The 19,023-nt window shown below is 30.7% G+C and overlaps 1 protein-coding gene across 5 annotated transcripts in view; it reads left to right on the plus strand.

Moving 5' to 3' along the window:
* Positions 1-6,031: 6,031 nt before the first annotated feature.
* LOC143073460 (fibroblast growth factor receptor-like 1) overlaps positions 6,032-19,023 on the plus strand; it is a 35,039-nt gene continuing 22,047 nt past the window's right edge. Inside the window, exons 1-2 of one of the 5 annotated variants that reach the window (XM_076249020.1) lie at positions 6,032-6,405; positions 13,660-13,733. In XM_076249020.1, the coding sequence (XP_076105135.1) occupies positions 13,676-13,733 (58 nt within the window). In that variant the 5' untranslated portion in view covers positions 6,032-6,405; positions 13,660-13,675. Of the gene's footprint in view, positions 6,406-6,763; positions 6,849-8,924; positions 9,054-10,557; positions 10,577-12,317; positions 12,825-13,659; positions 13,734-19,023 lie in introns of those variants that run through there. The other 4 variants (XM_076249023.1, XM_076249021.1, XM_076249024.1 and 1 more) reach the window with 4 other exon arrangements.

The raw sequence follows: 19,023 nt of genomic DNA on the forward strand, positions 1-19,023 counted from the left end.
TGTTGTTTTGTTATGCATGGATTCTTTTCAAGGGTCTAGTTGCTAGTAATTAATATCATTAATTCATTAAAGACAAATAATAATAAAAAAAATATGTAATTTTTTAGGCCTAACAGTTACACAATTTTGATTATTAGAGCTGGGTATATTTTTTATATACGCTTACAAATATTATATATGTTATAGAATTTCCAGTCACTTTATTTTCTCTGCAATTAAACATAGAAAATATTATTCAAGAAACATGCTTCATGCACTAAATTGACTATCGGAAAAATATAATGTTTACAATTTCAACAACAAATCGTACTCATTAATCCGTAGTTGTGCCGATGTCATGAGTCATGCATATGCAATGTTTACAGTGTGTTCTTTTGTTGTGCTGTGTTGCAACACTGTCCCGTATTAAAGCGCTTACAAAAATGGAACCCTGTTAATTCTTAGTTGACTGTCCAAAGTTAATAGCCGTGGGAGGACTCGAAATGTCGAGAAAAATACAGACCACATTCACCATCGTAGATTAGAGAGAAAAATAAGTCAACAACACACCTGGCAGAAAATTAAAGACAAAAAAGCACTAACCCAACCAACATCATCGGATGCATGACAATTGACAATGAGCTATCTTTGATTATAAGAACACCACTTAGCAGTATCCACAACTTTATTTGGGTTGTGTATGCCAACAGGCATTGTTTTCTCTGTAGTTGTAAGTTTGTGATACATACATTATTATTATTATCATACTGGTGGGTATACATGTAGCGTTACATTACAAACTAGGACACTGCAGATAACAGTCAAAGCTTTTAAAGGTTGGTATTTCGTGAACGAGTTGCAGTCCCGATTCAGGAATTTTTATTTTCATATTCACCAATATGTATGCAATGTAAAATGACGTAAACAATATACTCTCGGGACTATATATAAATACTGGTAGTAAATCAGGTACAATTACAGTTTGTGTTTCTAACGATACGTTATAGGGATTCCAAACGCTAACATGCACGCAGTGTTGTAAAAAAGTCAATAGTTGATTAGAATGAATGTTCAGATCATGAATAAATACAAATACTCGGTTTGGAAATGTTATATTGTAAATGCGGACAAAATACTTAAACTACTACTTTGTCTCGGCTTAAATTGAAATTACTAGAAAAAAATAAATATATTGTTTATAAACCGTGCAAAGCTCTCATCGGTAATCAAGGTAGCAAAACACCCCGTAATATAGTGTGTTTTACAGCATTCTTATGTTTTGTTCAAGTATTCTTGAAATATTATTTATATAGTTTAATGTTTACTTTAACTGATATCCAAGCAAAAGTTGAAAATATGAATTAGTCATCAAAAGTCATATTGCATTTGATATCCCAATACAAACAAAACTTCATATAAAAACAATTCTGTTTTTGTAACGTTCTTTTTGGAACGGCTCTACTAGAAACAATTTTGCGTCAATGTCCATTACAACAACGTATATATTAACTATGTCCAAACTATTGTCATCTGTTCGATCAGCAGATAAACCAGGACTTATGATTATACCAATACTTTCGTTGATTCATAGTGTTTCATTTTGTCAGTCTTAAATTTATGGACTTCATCCTTTTTGTAATAGGCCTTGGCATTCGATATTTTTGTTATACTTTTACGATACGATAATGTAAACTATATGAAAACTTCCAACCATGATTTATTTAGTTTAAATTAAAACTCCGCATAGCACATATTCACTTGGCTCAGATGGAACTAGCATATGGCGAAATAAAGCAAAGCCAAATATGCAGAGAAATTATATCGTACTTTGTATACTATAGAAACCTTGTTTTATAGCTAGCTAAACCTCTTACTTGTATGACAGTTGCATCAAATTCCATTATATTGACAAAGATGTGTGAACAAAACAAACAGACTTGATAACTAAAAATACCAAAATAGTGGAACAGCAGTCAACATTTTGTTTTAATCTAAATCCCTAAATACAAACAAATATGTAAGAAAGGATGACTGCAACTCAACATTTGTTGCAATAGATTCAACGACAGGCTGTATATATCTCTATCAAGGAATGTATGGTAAGAAACGGAAGGTTCAATATATCATTTAAGCTCTGAGATATGTACTAGATATGCATGCGCTGCTATAGAATGTTTTACGCAGAAATGAAAAGTTAATTTGCAGTAGGGAAACTGAAATTATCATTTTTTCTCCAAGTGTAAAAACAAACCAAAGATACAAGGATTATAATTTGATATGATAAATTAGAACAAAAAGAAAACGAACTCCAACAGTAATGTTTCGTCTACATAAAACTCGTCAGAAGCGCCCGAAAGAGGGACACAGTTGGTTCCAATAGGCATGTTGATTACATGTTGAAAAATTATATGTTCTTGAAGTGTACAAAAATATGTATGCCGATCCGGAAAATGAGAATGGTTATAAAGTAACAGTGCAGTTTGATTACCAATGAGAAAACTATCCAACAAAGTCGAAATGACGTGGATTTAAATAAATATCACGGTACTGCTTTCAAAAAATAGCAAACTCCATATCGTATAGTCAGCAATAAGGCGCCTACATAAAAGATCACTAGAATATTTACATAAGCAACTTTGTACGAAATGAAAACAAGCAATGCAAGAATATCACATGTGCTCAATATGTCTATTTTTTTTTTTGTACACAATTTAATTGTAATAAATAATATTAATTTGCATATTTAACTTTGATGGACCAACAATCATGCAGGCTTGTTGCTCGATTTAACATAGATCTAAATCAAGGAATTATCATTAATAGAACCAAATATACTAAATGCAATGATATCTTAAAAAAAGACAAAGAGAAAACTCTGTTATTGGGTTCTGATCTAAAGCACTCTATTAACTATATTCTAGTAGTTCCGTTTGCATCTTATACGCGTATTATGGGTTAAAAAAAAGGAAGCAGTACTCAAAAAGAAAAGTATATAATCAGCATAATAGTGGAGATTGCATGCATGTTATATCCAAAAGAATGAAACAATACTTTAATAAATTCCTACTTCATGACGCTTGTCAAGATTCTACTTCATCGGGAAGCTCAAATCTGAAAATTTGAAAGCATTTATGTGAACCAAAACATTTGAAGATAAATATGACCAAACAGGTCCTTAAATATTAGCCAAGTTATCAATCTACTGATGCTAGAGTATGATATTATAACAAGGAGGATCAGTATGTCTGTATCTAATATAGACCATTTAAAGGCAATGTGTGTGTAAGTCACAAAGAAACAGTTCTTGTCACTTTTATCTTGTGAATCATTTTGACTATACGAGAATGAGTTGTGTTTTAAAATATGCAAAAAGTTAGCAGATACCAGAAGCTTTTTTTCACAAAATGTCTTACCACAAAAATGTATCGTAAGTTCCATTGAAATGATCATGACTTACATGTATGTGTACTTTTTTCTTGAAAGAATGTTTTGTGAAATGAGTCGCAGCTTTTTAGGTTTACTACGCACGTTTCGTCTTCACAAGACTCGTCAATGCAAGGATTTGTATAGTGAGATTATACAAATCCTTGCCTTAAATAGATCTCAATTCAAAAATGCAATTCAAACATGCAATGATCTTGGCATATATAAATTATAATGTGTGCCAACTTAGTTTAACTAATGTGACATATGATAGACTATTCGATTAGCTAGCAAGTTGTTCCCCGGGCTTTCTTGTTATTTGTACAAATATTGTTTATTGAAATTTGCTGTTGTAAAACTTAGAAAGTCGTATATGAAATTACTGCGTGCATCTTCCTCATGTATAATCTGTTTTTTTCAACTGGTTTTTGGTAGTTTTTTGGGGTCCTTTTTTATGATGAAAAATAATGATCCCCTCAAATATTTTATAAGGTTTTTGTTTTTTTATCAAGTATGACCTCGAGCATCACTGAAAATACATTGACACATGCATCTGGTGCAGTGAAATTTGTCCCGTTTAATGTGATTATAGAAAAGGTTTTCCAAATCGGCGTTTCAGTCTGATAAGAGCAATTTCCTCCATAATGAGAAAAGGTTCTATGCTGTCAGGTTTTTTTGGAATGTAATGGCGACCTTACAGTATATAAAAGTTCGGGAATGTTGATAGAATATAGAATCAAATAGAAGTTACAAAGAGGACAGAATAAAGTGATAAGATATTAATCATTTTGCACTGTAAAAATGAAAAGTTGCGATCATCAACAAGAGCCGCAATCGTTGATTAAAATCATAATTATGTTTTTGCACTATTGAATGTTTCTAAAAACAAGAATAATAAGACAAACAATTAGAGAGAACATCAAAAATGCACCGGATAGGAATGTACTGCCCCATGAATATTTATTGTTGATGTACTCTGTCCATAAAAAAATGTTTTCAAGGAATTTAAAAATGCGATAGAGATCTTCCTTTATTTAGTGCAGAAGTCATTTCACAGTTTTATACTACAGTGGTCTGATTGTAGGCTCTTTTTTTCATGTGTGACTTTATAAAATAATACAAAGAAAATAATAAAAAGAAAAAGAAGATATATTGTTAATCTTGGACTTTCCAAAATGCTCCATTTTATAATAAAGTTTTTTGTAAAACAAAGAGTAAATTAAGTTAAATGTTGTTTCCCCTATTAACAATTGCAATCACAAAATAACTGAGTTTTATCTACGGAAACGTTGATATCAAAGTCTTGTCTGCAAGAAGAGTTCATATCAATGATAAGAAATGTAAAGAATAAAAATATCATAACATACCAAACCTCTCAATATATTACCGAACAACTGCAGTGAGACCGAAGGTGTTCAAGTTCATGTTATTTGAGGAAGAAATAAAAGGATAACAATATTTATAACAATAATTAAGTTGTACTTGTAGGTACTGCATCGTGAATATTGAATTGTATTGCTTTTTTTTTACAAATTATAAAGAAAACCGTATCTTTTTGTTGAATTAATTAATAATTTGAATCTGAATTTGTGGAGAAAAAAAAAGATTCTCTGAGGTACTATTTCCCCAAAAAAGCTACTGGTTTCTGGTTAATACATGCAGTAATGTAAACAAATTGTTTTAAAGAACTTTTTTTCATCTTACCAAAAAGGAGGCTGCTACATTTAACTCTTAACGTTTCTACACATCTTTTGCATCTCTGGCTGGCTTTCAAATATGTGCGTTTTAGTTCTCTTGTTTGGAAGCTGAACCCAGAAAAGGACTTGAGATGCACGGAGTTTATAAAAGGATGAAGTTAGAAAGAATGAAAGGTCAACGTTGCATGACGTCTATCGATAAGAATTTAACCGATTCGCTTTTGAAAACGAAAACGTTCGAATTCGCTAAAGAAAACGTATATATACATCATGTACATTGCGGTTTTGAGAAAAGGGCGCAGAAAACCGAAAAACTTTCAAGTTGAAAAAAATATGAACACATACACGTTGTCTAAAAATATAATGTTACAAAATATAATATTACAAATCTTACAATGAAGACTTGAAATGGATCGAGTATGTACACAGCAAAAGTATAATGATATATTTTCAGTTGTATTTCTATTATCTTAGCGAACCCTCGCCAATAGTACACTGTCAATATTATAACTATTTCCCACATAAACCTGTGCAAAACGTTTTCGAGTTTTTGGTTGATTGATTGTTGGTTGCTTAACGTCCAGTGGCAAATATTTCATGCATGTTCAGGACGACCGACCAAACTTCATAGGCCCGCCAAAGCTCAAAACAGTTATTTATTATAGTAAGTTGTGCTTCAGTCTTTAACTAATATGCATAAAAATACTATTCCAATCTAAAACCTTCTTATTGGCAAAAGCTTGTCAGTTCCACACATGTCACGGTAGCAAATAAATGTTTTTGTTCATGTGGATATACTTTTATGTGGTATAGAAAATTGTCATAATTGTGTAAGAACAGTCAACTTGATAATTTATTGTCGTTATCAGTTTAACCTTGTTAAAACCACATGCTCTCCGCTCTATAGGTATTTCCATGTCACGTGACTTCTAACTTAATCATGTTTAGATTTTCATATTGTAGAGAATTAGTGAAGTTTTCACTTTATTTACATAGAAAATAAGGCTGCACTCGTGAAGGTGTGTCTATTACAAGGAGTTTAATTCATATCGTAACTTATAAAGAGCAACCAATTAATATAGTTGTTTGTATAGCTGAGGGCTGGACGAATACAAACTCTTTTCCAATGTTTACTAGGAAAAAACTTACTCCATTTTCTTACTTTTGTGAATTGAATTTCGAATCTTTGTTAAATTAACAGATGATAACATATAGTGTCGAGTGACAATTTATAAGGATGCGAAAAAGTTGACATATATGATTATAATATTTCATAAACAGCTGCCTGGATTAACTATTTTACAAGGTGAGATTTCTAATCTAATTTGTTACCTAACACAATTGGTAGATTTTCTGCATTGTGTTTTTTTGTAACATGTACAAGAAAATTTGCATGCAATTGATTACTCGATATATATGCATAGATTACAATGAACTTTGTATAAACTTACTAGTTGTATTTTTTTTAAATGTTGATACAGTTGTCATGTTTTGGTTTTATGTAATTGTTGGAAAATTAATATGGATGTCATGTAATTGATGACAAAAACTCTAAAAACACCTGAATAACGATTGACACGTATAGTGCAAGATTTTGTCTTACATATATGATATACATCTGAATTAATGAGACGGGACAATATTGTTTCTTGTCTTGTATTTTTGTTATTCTTGGTTAAGATAAACAGAGTGACATTTTGTATGGATGTAGTTGTTACCTTAGGAAGAAAATCTACGGTATCAAAGCAGGTATGAAATTTTATCTAAATTTGATAAAAATTGTACATTGGTTGGCATGCCAGGTATGTCTGATAACAATCTCTGTCATCATAAGCAGGTAAGAATCCAGGTGTAAAGTAGTATTCACCTTTCACATTTCCGTGATTATTTCTTATATTACTATTCGTCTTGTATTCCATGATTTCAAGTTATACTGTTTTTAGATATCCCATAGAGCTGCTCACTATTCGGCAACTTTTTTTATGGATGACACTTGCAATAATACTAAAAAAATATAATAAATATAATATTATACCTGCATTTTACAACTATAACACTCAAAAAAAACTTTCATTGCCAACTAAGGGAATATTGACAGGTCTCGACCACTGACTTTGATAAAGTTAGTACTGTTATAAACTAACTTTAAATGATTAAATACCGCTATGAAAAGGGCTTTCATTAATTTAATGTAACGGTAGATTTTATCTTGCATTTGACCTTGCCAGCGAATTGATATAAATCATAATTCCACCCGTGTCAAAACCGTCAGTACTTATTTTTGGTTTTGTCAATTTTTCTGTCAAATATAAAGAGGTTCCTTGCGTCATTTCTGTGTTGTTTCAATGAATTTGTCATTCACGGAGATAAACACAGCTTTTATTTTACGTTACAATCTAATTTTCATTAATCAAGTAATAGATTTTTCTTCTGTTTTTAGTCTAAAAAAAAAAAACACACACATTAAAACTCTCAAACTGTCAAGTTCGTTTTGATAAATTAAGTTGATAAAAATAAATTAACATAAATATCGAACCCCAAGGTAAATTCAAAAGGGGGGCTCATAAAACCTGACCAAATCACACGTTAGAATATATCAACCTATGGAACTTCAACGAATAGATAACAATATTTGTTACAGAGCTAACAGTTTTAATTCACTTCTACAAGACCTATTCTTAGTAATGAAGTCCCTGGACAAGATTAGTCCTTTAATTATTACAATTATTATCATTATTTAATGTCTCGTTGGGTCCAAATAAATATATGTTGTTCTCAAAACTTCTGGTCCTTAGAGTTTATTGTTACGGTTTACATAGAAAAGTGCTTCAGAAAGAAAGAAAGAAGCAAACTTTGGTTTGAAAGAGCTAGACTTCCTAACAATATTGGGCGATAAATATTTGACCAAAATATAATATTAATATGGACATGAATATTTGTGTAAGCCTAAAATAATGAGAAAGGGGATAACAGTTAACAACCATGTCACAACCCACTGTTACAAATACAGAAAGGGGATAACAGTTAACAACCATGTCACAACCCACTGTTACAAATACAGAAACAAATACATAAATCGATGTTATCATTGGCCTTCTAAATGAATTAGTACGTAAATATCGTCATATTCTAAAATGACATATATTGTTCATTAAAAACGCATTATCAACTTGTAATTCACCAAAAGACCATGTAATACTTGATGTAGTAACATAACTCTTAGAAATAGGATAAGATAAGGACAAGTGCTCGCGTGATATGCGTCAAAATTAATTAAATCTTGCTAAGAAAATCGGCTACCGAATTGAAACTTTAGCTAACACTTGTCATCGGATAATACATTAACGACATCTTTCTTCCTTTACAAGTAAAAAAAGATATTGGCTTCAAAACTGAAAAATGTATTAAAATAAATAATGTGTTTCATGTTCAGTTTCTGTGTGTTATATTGGCTGACGATAAATTCCTTCCGGTCAGCAAGTTAGCTTTTTACAATAATACTCCATTAATCCATAACTTTTCCATCAAAATTGAATAATATGTTCGGCTCTTATGAATGGAACAAATATAACAGTTTGGAATAGCAATTCTGTTGATTCACACATTTTCTATCTTAATTGCATTTTAAAACAAAAATTTAGTAAAAACTATAGCAACTGTGGACTTTGTTTGACGATATCTGTCACAGTATGGGTGAACACTTTTTAGATCTTAGATTAAATTATCATATAATAATATTTTGTATAGATGATTAATCATAATTGACCTGTCATTTGTCGCGAATTGTTCAAACACTATGTCACCTGATTAGATGTGTGCTAACCGATTTGACATTCCGCCCCGCTGGGCTTACTATTTTTACTAATTTTAGCACCAGATATTCTGATAATGATAAAAACTTGCAACACGCAAGGTGCACTATAGAACTGGATTAAAGGATTATTATTTAAGCAGGTATTTATACAAACTTCACATCTTTTATTTCTATTTTTGGAAACATTGAACGTCTCATACACTTGAGTTTTTCTTTCAGATTTTGTATTTTCATTTCGGCTTACCTAAACTTTGAGCGTGTTTTCAATTTGTTTTATTTTAATTCGTTTAAATTAAATTGTTCAAATAAGACCATCTAATTTAATTAATTCATACCTAAGTTAACGCAACTATCTATGTATTCCCAGGAAATGGTGGAATGCAAAATTCGCGTATACACAAACAAGTACACGGGGTCACACCCCGTAGTATAGTTATTTAACGGTAACTTTACAGTTTTATCTGGGTTCGTGTTAGAACTAAGAAATAACTAAGCAAAATAAGCATGCTGTAGGTAGTCATATCAATAAAAAAATAATCCGAATTTATATTTTCTTTAAAAACAGAAAATCTGTTTTTATCGCATTGATCCAATATGAAATAATATTATAAATTTCTTATTAATTAATTTTCAGAAATCGTGACTTCTTTCGATACACCCCTTCCTATGTATTCAATTCAAAAAGCTTCATTTTGATAATGTTACATCAATCTATAGCCTTTGTTGTCCCAGATGCTAGAAAAGGCATCATAATATATATGTTAAAGATCACAGATTATATTTGTTCTGTTTTCACACGGTCCAATAAATACTGAATAGTTATTAAAACTAATTGAAAAGTTAATAACAAAGTTACCGCGTTAAACCATTCAATAAATACCTTGTTCTCAAGTAAACATTGGATGAAAGACGTTCGGGAAATTTATGTACCGAGATCAGCGTATACTCAATCATTTTCCAATAATTTACGGATTTGTGACTTTAAATGTTCACTGATACTTATGAATGATATGGAAAATGGTCGTAAGATAGCTTTTCTTGGCCGCCTTTGGAGGAGCACTCACATAAATTTAGTTTGCGGTAGTTTTATGTTTTTGTAATACTTAGATAGTCAATTATCAGTTTATTTATTGGAAATTTATCTCTATAACTATAAAAATTAGAATAGGAAACTCTTTAATGATTTATAGGCATTGAGTTGTCAATAAAATATATTAAATTCACCGTTTCATATGATGTGAAAGTGATGTAACAAGATATATACCCTTCATTCACGACACACTTATTCTATGACCAAACGGTAAATGACCAGAGAAATGTAAGCATGGTATTATATGGGTGTGATGTAACAGATTAATGTATCCTTATTAAATCATTATCCTATTGTGTTTTTTTAAAAGAGAGAGAAAAATAATTGCCCCATCCCGAGAGACTGCCCCTGCTCCCTCCAAACTTCCATGCTTACAGACATATTTCTAACACGGAGAATGGTGAAACTACCGACAGGTCTGTGCTGTAGATAAAATTCGGTGGCATCCAATCAAAATTAATTTATCTTCGATAATCCTCGTCTTTTCACCTTTGCATCCAAATCTGGACAACGTTGCCTTTCGACTTTTGAGCAATTTGAGCCAAACGATCACAGACAATGTACAAGGACTAGGTACACTCATTCCCAAAGGTTTACATGCATGCTTGCAATTTATTTATTAAACGAGACCAGATTTTAATATGTTATAGCTACTAATAGATCATAATAAGAATAAAACAGGTAATTAGGATTTCGCCCGGAGAGCAGAATGCACGTAGCGGTCTCTTTTCAAGAGACGAATTTTGTTTTAAAACCTCGACAGATAGTAAATAGAGCGCTTAATTATGATCGATGGATTCTTTTTAACTTTACAGTCTTTGTTCATACAACTTTTAGATGTTAAAAATAACTATAAAAACATTGTAAATATTGATGGTTATTTTTTTAAATAAAAGGATTACTCGATTACCGATCATTACATGTAATTGGCTTATGATTGATTATCAAGGTGATAACATGGGGAAATCGTCAAATATGGGTTCTTCTTCTTATGGTTATCCATCAGATTTTTGATGATTACTAACTGCTGCAGTTATACTTTACTTAAACTGTTAGACCAGTTAGGTAAGATCACGGGGGGTCAACTTCCTATTATTGGGTATACGGGGATGTGCCAAAAATATGGGTCATAATTTTGCAAGATTTTATATAAAAATGACTCTCTTTTTTAATGACATCCTATATTAAAATGCAATTGCGTTTGAAAACTATATTGATTTGGGGTATGATCTACATATCATATATAAATATATGCTATTGAGAATCATACATTATTAATGGTCAATTATTATATTAAATTAAATCAATTCATTTGAAAGTTCACCTTTCAAACAAAGTGCTTTCAAATAAGTTCCCAAATGAACACCGATGAGTTAGTGCTTATATAAGCATGGGTCATATTCTTTAAATATTGTATATAAGTATAGGTCATTCTTTCTTAAATATTTATATAACTATAGGTACTGAATTTCAGTGAATGTTATATTAAAATGGGTACGTTTTTTGAGGCAAAAATGGCACACCCCTACCAAGAAAATATCGAAGTTACCCCCCCGTGGGTAAGATGTTTTGGTTGCTGATTGATGATAATTCACAATTTATTTCAAAAGCAGTTTTGAATTTTATAAATAACTGTTTTATGTCTTAACTTGAAAATTCTATTTCCAAAACTGTTCATAATTTTTTTTAGTCTAAAACAAAAAGGACCTGTTTGTGTATCTGAAAAAGCAGCATATATTTTGGCAAAGGGAGTGCCTCTGTTTTTCCAAATTATATTAAAAAGAACCAACAGAAATGTACAATGACATTTCCCTTTGAATTTAAAAATGTGAAATATATTACAGAAGAAAAATATATATGCATCATAAGCAATTTATGGCAATGTATAAGGTTTTTTGTACAAAATGAATTAAAAGTCTATAATGAACGGGATAATTTACCTGTCACAGTGAGGCCAGTTTATGTTATTATCTGATGATCATTTCCTTCAATGACACTTTTGTTGGACCGTATCAAAATCAATGAAAAGGATTCGTTTATTCGCGTACACACCACTGTCAAGGTTTGAAATCTTCACAATCAAATCACTTTCTCTTTCCCAATACAGAACGAGAGGCTTTGGGATCTTAGCTTGCAAATGGATTTTTTTTTTAATCTTTTCCATCGGAAGATGTGTGCCTATTGAGTCACCAACTCATTAACGTTTACAGATTTCAGATTGACATTGTTCACACAAATATTTATACAGTAGCGGAGTAAATAAATACAGTTTTTGTCCGTTCTAGTGGCTTTGACATGTTTTTAATTTTACTTTCATTGTGAAAACCTTTGTAATTTTGGATTAAATTTGAGGAAACATTGAAATGAAGCAAATTTGTGGAGCTTCAAGAGAGAAAATTATGTACTCATAGTTAATCAATAGTACATTGAAGAATTGTTAGGCATCTATCAAAAGACTGAATTTCCTTTCAGTGTCATATGCTGAATTAAATGGAAAAATCTAATCCGGCTTTTATAGAAAATATTTGACATGAGTGTCAAATTCAGTATATATTAGAGGCGGTTTCAAATTTACTTTACGAAAGCAAGTAGAAGTTGCTATTGAAAGAACACCTAATGATATTTTAAAGTTGAAAATTTGTGGAAATTAAGAAAGTTATTGTTGTGTGCTGTGTAAAGTGAATTGACATTTAGCTGTAGTAACCACTTGTACGGTGAAGTACATTATATCATATGACTTTATAATGTGCTCAATTCAAGGTCTCATTCAATATTAAAAGGGATTAATTATTTTTGTAATGTAAGACTTTATTTGTTAAAGGTAAGTGAGAGATATCCTTTTCTTAAGTCATCAACATTCTTGCTGTATCAATAAAAATTTCGGCTATTTCAAAATCGCAGAAAAAAAAGTGAAGAATACAATCGGATCTTTCAATAAAAAGAGAGGAACAGGAATTACCAAAAATGTGGTATGATTGCCAATGAGACAAGAGACCAAATCACACATAAATTAACAACTATAGGTCACAGTATACTGCCTTTAACAATGAGCAAAGACCATATCACATATGTACATATTATGAAAAAAATCCAGTATAACTGATAGTATGATCTTCTGTTATGGATATTTTAAGCTTTGTTGACAGTTAGACATATCTGATTCCAATTAGTATAATTCTTTATTTGCAAAGTAAAATAGTAGGAACTTAATATTGCTATTTTATGTGAGGAAAAAAATCTGCACTATCAACTAATATCTTAGAAGGCGTTGATTTTTTATCAATTCACTGATTGACAGATGAGCTTCAATCTTGAAGAATCTTTTCTTTGTGAAGAATTCCTCAGACAAACCTAAAATTGACGAGGGGTGATGATATATGCTCCACAACATTTGTTTTATATTTTGTAAGATTTGCTCTCAATAAGTATAAACCATGAAAACCTTAAAAAAGAGAAGTTTTTATTGCAATTTCTCAGTAAACATAGGAACTGCTTCAATTACCTGTAAACATCAATCACAAATTTCTTCAGCTTATCAGTTGTTGAAAAGGTTTAGTGTTAATTTTATCTTTTAAATATATTATGCCATATATATTATGTTTTAATGGCAAGATAACGAATAGAGTGTTTATTTTTTTTATTTTTTGTCATTGCAGATCATCAGAAGTAAAGATGAAGACACTTGTTATTAATTTAGTATTTACCCTGTTCTCATTCTGTACAGCTTATGGTAAGTCACAAACTAAACCTCTCCAGTATTGTACAAGGTCAGAAAGGGAGAGGAGGTTACTCTAAGAAGCCGTGTATAAATCTGGATCAAATTTGAAATATAAAGACTTGAACACCAATACTAAGCAACAAACAAAAAAACAAAAATGACATGATTTTGGTTTGTCTGACTGAGTTTAAAATTATTTCCTCAAACAGTACCAAAGTTAAGTTACTGCATATTTGAATGGGTCATAATAATAATTCCTTCAAAATTCTATAGAAAAGAATATGAATTAAATCAGTGATCATTTATCATTGCTTGAGACTTAAACCCAACATATGCATCTTACTATTTATTTTTTCATTTCTGCATTTTCACATAGATTTTAGGGAAAGGATAATTCACCTAGCCACCATCCCATCTTGAAAACTGTAAACAAAAATATTTCAAGGATGGCTTGAGTATTGACTAACTTGTGACACTACTAAATCAGTCGGTACAAGACCCGACGTTCATGCTTAGTTTAATCTGGGGTAGTAATTAAAGCCAAAACACAAATTAGACGTCACTGTACATGATTAACAAAATTGATAAAAAATCAATGTTTTTTTTGTGATTTTTCAGTCAGTGAATTTTAATCTGATAAGAAAAATGTTCTTTTTGTTTTGCTTTCTTTGAGAGGAATCATAATAAGTTTCTAAGTACAGAGTGATTACCATTTTGTGAAATCATATTGCGTAAAATTGGCTGATATTTCTTAATTGTTTTAATTTTAGTGCTGTTTTTTTGTTGATTAGATCTGAAAATGGTGGAGCCTAAAGTATAATAGATGAACAATATGTTCATTAATAGTGGTATATAAAACATATATGTCACCTCCCCAGCAAATTTTTAACTTCTACTTTAATTAAATTTTCATTTCTATCTGTCAGTTCTGGTTGTAATTTCGGCTTATTTTGTTGTTAGTAATGATATATTTTCAGAGATTATCTCGATCAGATCAAAATATTTGTCTTCCTAAACAAATGACTTTCCAAATCAGCTGATGATATTAATCTAAATGGGACATGTTAAAATCTATAAACGCTAGACATACTACCAAAGTAATTTGAGTTCCTCTAGTATAATATAATAAAGCTATGCACAGAATTATGAAATCGTAATGAAAGTTTGATAAAATTTGCAGGGACTCCATTTGTGTAATAGCATTTTGTAGATAAGTTGTTACCAAAAGCCCAACGGGACGTTGATTAATTCCATAATCTACATGTCGTTCTATATAATATTTGATATTTTTATCCATCTTTTACAAAAATTGACATGTACCAGTTGCAGATGTATTTTCCTCGTTTTATTTATGTTGCAAGAAAGTCATAAATTAGATCCAAGCTCTTAATTTAGTTTTGAGAAACATATATTTAGCTGTGTCAGAAATGTAGTCTTTGTTCTTATTCATAAAACAGCAGATTGTATATGGTTATAATCTTAATTCCTTAGCATTTTGCTTTATCAACTGAAAGTTCGAACTTAGAGCAAGATTGAAAGCAAAATTATTTTTCCCAAGAAAGGTTCCATTTGAAATTTATTTCTGAGTAATTTTATCTTTTTATGAATGTGAACTGTGGAAAAAAGGGGTATGTAATAGTTCAAATCTGCACAAAGTAATGTCCCTTATCTTTCCCCCCTTGTTTTTCCAGGAAAAAAAATGGTAAAAATTATTTATATTTTGATTAAAAAAATCCAAAGATCTCCTGCATATAACTTTAGATGCATCTGCTTTTGGTGGTCAAATGGAAATTTAAAACGCTAAACAATAACATGCATTTTACTATTTTTGCTAGATGTGCCCCCCAGAAAAAATTAATTAGTGATGACAGAGGTTGAAACAATTTCCCTAAAAACCCAAATGAGAAATGAAGACAGAGATGACTTTGGATGTAATAAGGATAAGATAAATGATGACTTTTTCATCTGTTCCTTACTGTTTTCTAATAGGTTTACTGTGTTTATACTAGCTGGTATATTAGTGTATGGGGAAGCCATTTTACAGTTGGTTTGCTTCACTAGAAAAATGTTGGTATTGACTTGGAAGCATCGCAAGCTGAAATGTAAACAATTAAAGATGGCTTGTTTGAAGTGGAATTTCCTAAATGAGCAAAATGTTTCTTGTCTCTCAAAACCATCTGGTTTGCTTTGGAAACAGAATCTTAATTAAAACACAGTTCTGGCACTACCTAACTGCTGAAAGATTGCAATATGAATTTAATTTTTCAATTAGAAACTAATTAATCTGTTCATCCATGTAAATTATAACATGTCAATATTTAATGTTCGGTAATTATGATGACGGACTTGGACCATGTGTGTTAGTATCACTTTCTAAACCAGCATTTCTTGTAATTCTTGTAGTAATTCTTATATTTTCTTTAAAAACATGAAAGACCTTTTTATTGTTTTTGATTAAGTAAGATGTGTGATAAATTATTAATAAACCAAATATTTTGGCTTTTCCCCTTTGGGTGTAATTGAGAAGTTGATGTACATGACTCTCAATCTTAATAAAGTGGTGGACATGATCTTGACCTTTGGACTTTTATTGTATCATGTTTAGGTGTGGATATGCATATTTTAATTGATACAGGAAATTAAAAGGGTTAATAATTTACTAAATTAACAGATACCAAGTAGTGCCAACTAATTCATGGAGATAAAGGAAATTGTAAATGATTAGGACAATGACACAAGTATAAGCATGTGTTTTTGATTGAAAATTATGCATGTTGGGCTTTAGAAAAGGCAAAGTCCACTAAACACTAGTTTAACACTTTTCCTTCTTGTATTCAGTAATTTTAAATAAGTGCAGTTTGGTCACATTGATATTTAACCATTCAGGCTGACTTTTCTCCTGTAAATCCAACCACTTTTTTTCATTGTTTAATGCTACATTTGAAGGTTTTGGAAGGTCTGTTTAAGTCATCATTAAGGGTTAATTTATAACATGTGCACTAATTATTTGACATGCATTGTATTTACAGTTGATCTACAATTGATGAGAAGCATGTGATGACATTTCTGTGGGTGGGAAATTCATTTTAACATGGAAAAAGCGCATATGCGTGTTTTGAATCCCGATAGAATCTAGTCTTTAATGCATGCCATCTTCCATCTAAACAACAAAGAAGCTAGACTGATCTGCACACGTTAATCTGATTTAGTTGAATTAAATCAATTTCCTGATTAATCTTTTCTTTTTTGTGACAGACCGAACAAGATTTTTGTAATTCACTTCTATTCAGAAGATTTCTAGTGTAAAAATGAAAGTTATTTGTCCAAGACATTTGTGTGACAGTGAAATTTTCTTGTGTAATTGTAATTCTGTAAAGACAAACAAAAGAAAGTTTGTATTACCACAGTTAAAGGTTAAAAGCTGTTCTTGCTGTAAAAATCTTATAATATTTTTAGTTGAGGAATAAATGACACAAACTATATTTATTTACATGTGTCACTTGAAAGTTGTGTAAGATGATGTAAGACTGGGAGGCAATTTTTGATATTTTATGAGAAAAACATCTTTTTAAAAAGACCTTTGATAATAAGAAATTTGTGAATGCTAAGTACATGCATATCTTATCTATTTAATATAAATAAACAGTCAATTTGCAGCACTAAATCTCTTGATTGACACTCCCAAGTGGCAACTTAGACATATCTTTATTTTCATAATATGATATATCATAATTATATAATGCATTTATGACCATTTGATGCTTAGGAAGTAAGTGCCCCATTACCAGCGCATAAACTAGCATGTGCTTGTAAGAAGGAGGGAGGATCTGATGCACAGAATTTTCAAGAAAGAAAAAAAAATTGGAAAAAAAAACAAATTCAGTGTTAGAAATAGGTAGACTTTATGAAGTAGTTATAGAGAAATAAAGGATATCAGTTATCCATCCATGACACAAAATCAGACAAAAAAACTAAAACAAACCACAAAAAGGAAAGGAACAGCACTTTTATTGCTGTTCTTCATCTCATAGTCACTGTGAGTGAGGCCTCAATAAGCTCTTAAAGATTCTTGCACCTTTAAAAGTAAATACCTTCCTTGACTACAGAAATACCATGAAAAATCTACATTTATTTCTTAATATATAAACAAATAACAGCTATGATCACTAAAATCACTCATTTTTTCTTAAAACCTGTGTAATGCCAAATATCTGGCCTTGGATGTTAACCATATGGCGTAAGGTGCTACAAAGTTTACTAAACAAAAGTGGATATAGATGTTGCTAAACTTACTGATTCTCTTCATTACTCATGATTTAAGCACACCCTAATAGCTTTAATATAGTTCTTAATGAGCCCAAGCCTCACAAGATGCAAACTAAAACCTAATTCTTCATCATAACTTTCAGTTATATAAAGGAGACTGATTCTTCATTCTGGAGTTCCATGTAATGTTTGAAACTTTGTGGCTGTTTAGTGAAGGAAGCAATTAGTTTTGTAAACAAATGATTTAATTTGTTTATATTTTTGGCTGATACTGGCAATAGAAGCAGTAGAATAAATGGATTCTGTTTCTATTAGTGATGTTTATTTTCACAAAAAAAAAGACATGCCTGCTAGATGCATGATATTTACTTTACCAATTTGAAAAAAAAAAGTGATTAATTCACCATAGAAGTCACCTCTACCATCTTAATTTTTTTGCCTTATAATTGTTAATAAATTGCTTAATTTTCATTTTAGCATATTACACTATAATCTAGAATAGGAGACGTGACAGCCGTGTTTGTGGGTGTTGAATATAAATTACGAACATCCTCATATTTAATAAATTCAAAAAATTGTGACATTTTAGATTATCTTCATAGGGACACCTGCATTATATGCCATATGATTGATAAAATGCAACATTATAGCATAGTATTTAGTTAAGCACCTTGACTTGACTGTGATATCAAATTTCATAATTGTGCTCCTGGTTGCGTTTTCTCATTTAGTTTATGTTGACTGTCACTGCTAATCTTAAATGCAATTAATTAAGTGCTGTTTGAAGTTTACATAAGACGACAGCCAGAAGGAAATGTCATTTTGTGAGTCAGTTAAAAGACCAACTATTTACATACCTCATTTAATATCTATGACAATTATAAATGGACACAACTTTTTATACCTATTGGCACTTTGTAAATTATAAGTAAAAAAGCACAGGAGTTTTAGTATTTTTTTGTGCATTAACAGAAACAAGCATGTTTTAATGAAAAACAATAGATAGTCCAATATTCACTTGTTTTTTCAAATGAGA

This window comes from Mytilus galloprovincialis, chromosome 4 (assembly GCF_965363235.1).
Source record: "Mytilus galloprovincialis chromosome 4, xbMytGall1.hap1.1, whole genome shotgun sequence".
NCBI lineage: Eukaryota > Metazoa > Mollusca > Bivalvia > Mytilida > Mytilidae > Mytilus > Mytilus galloprovincialis.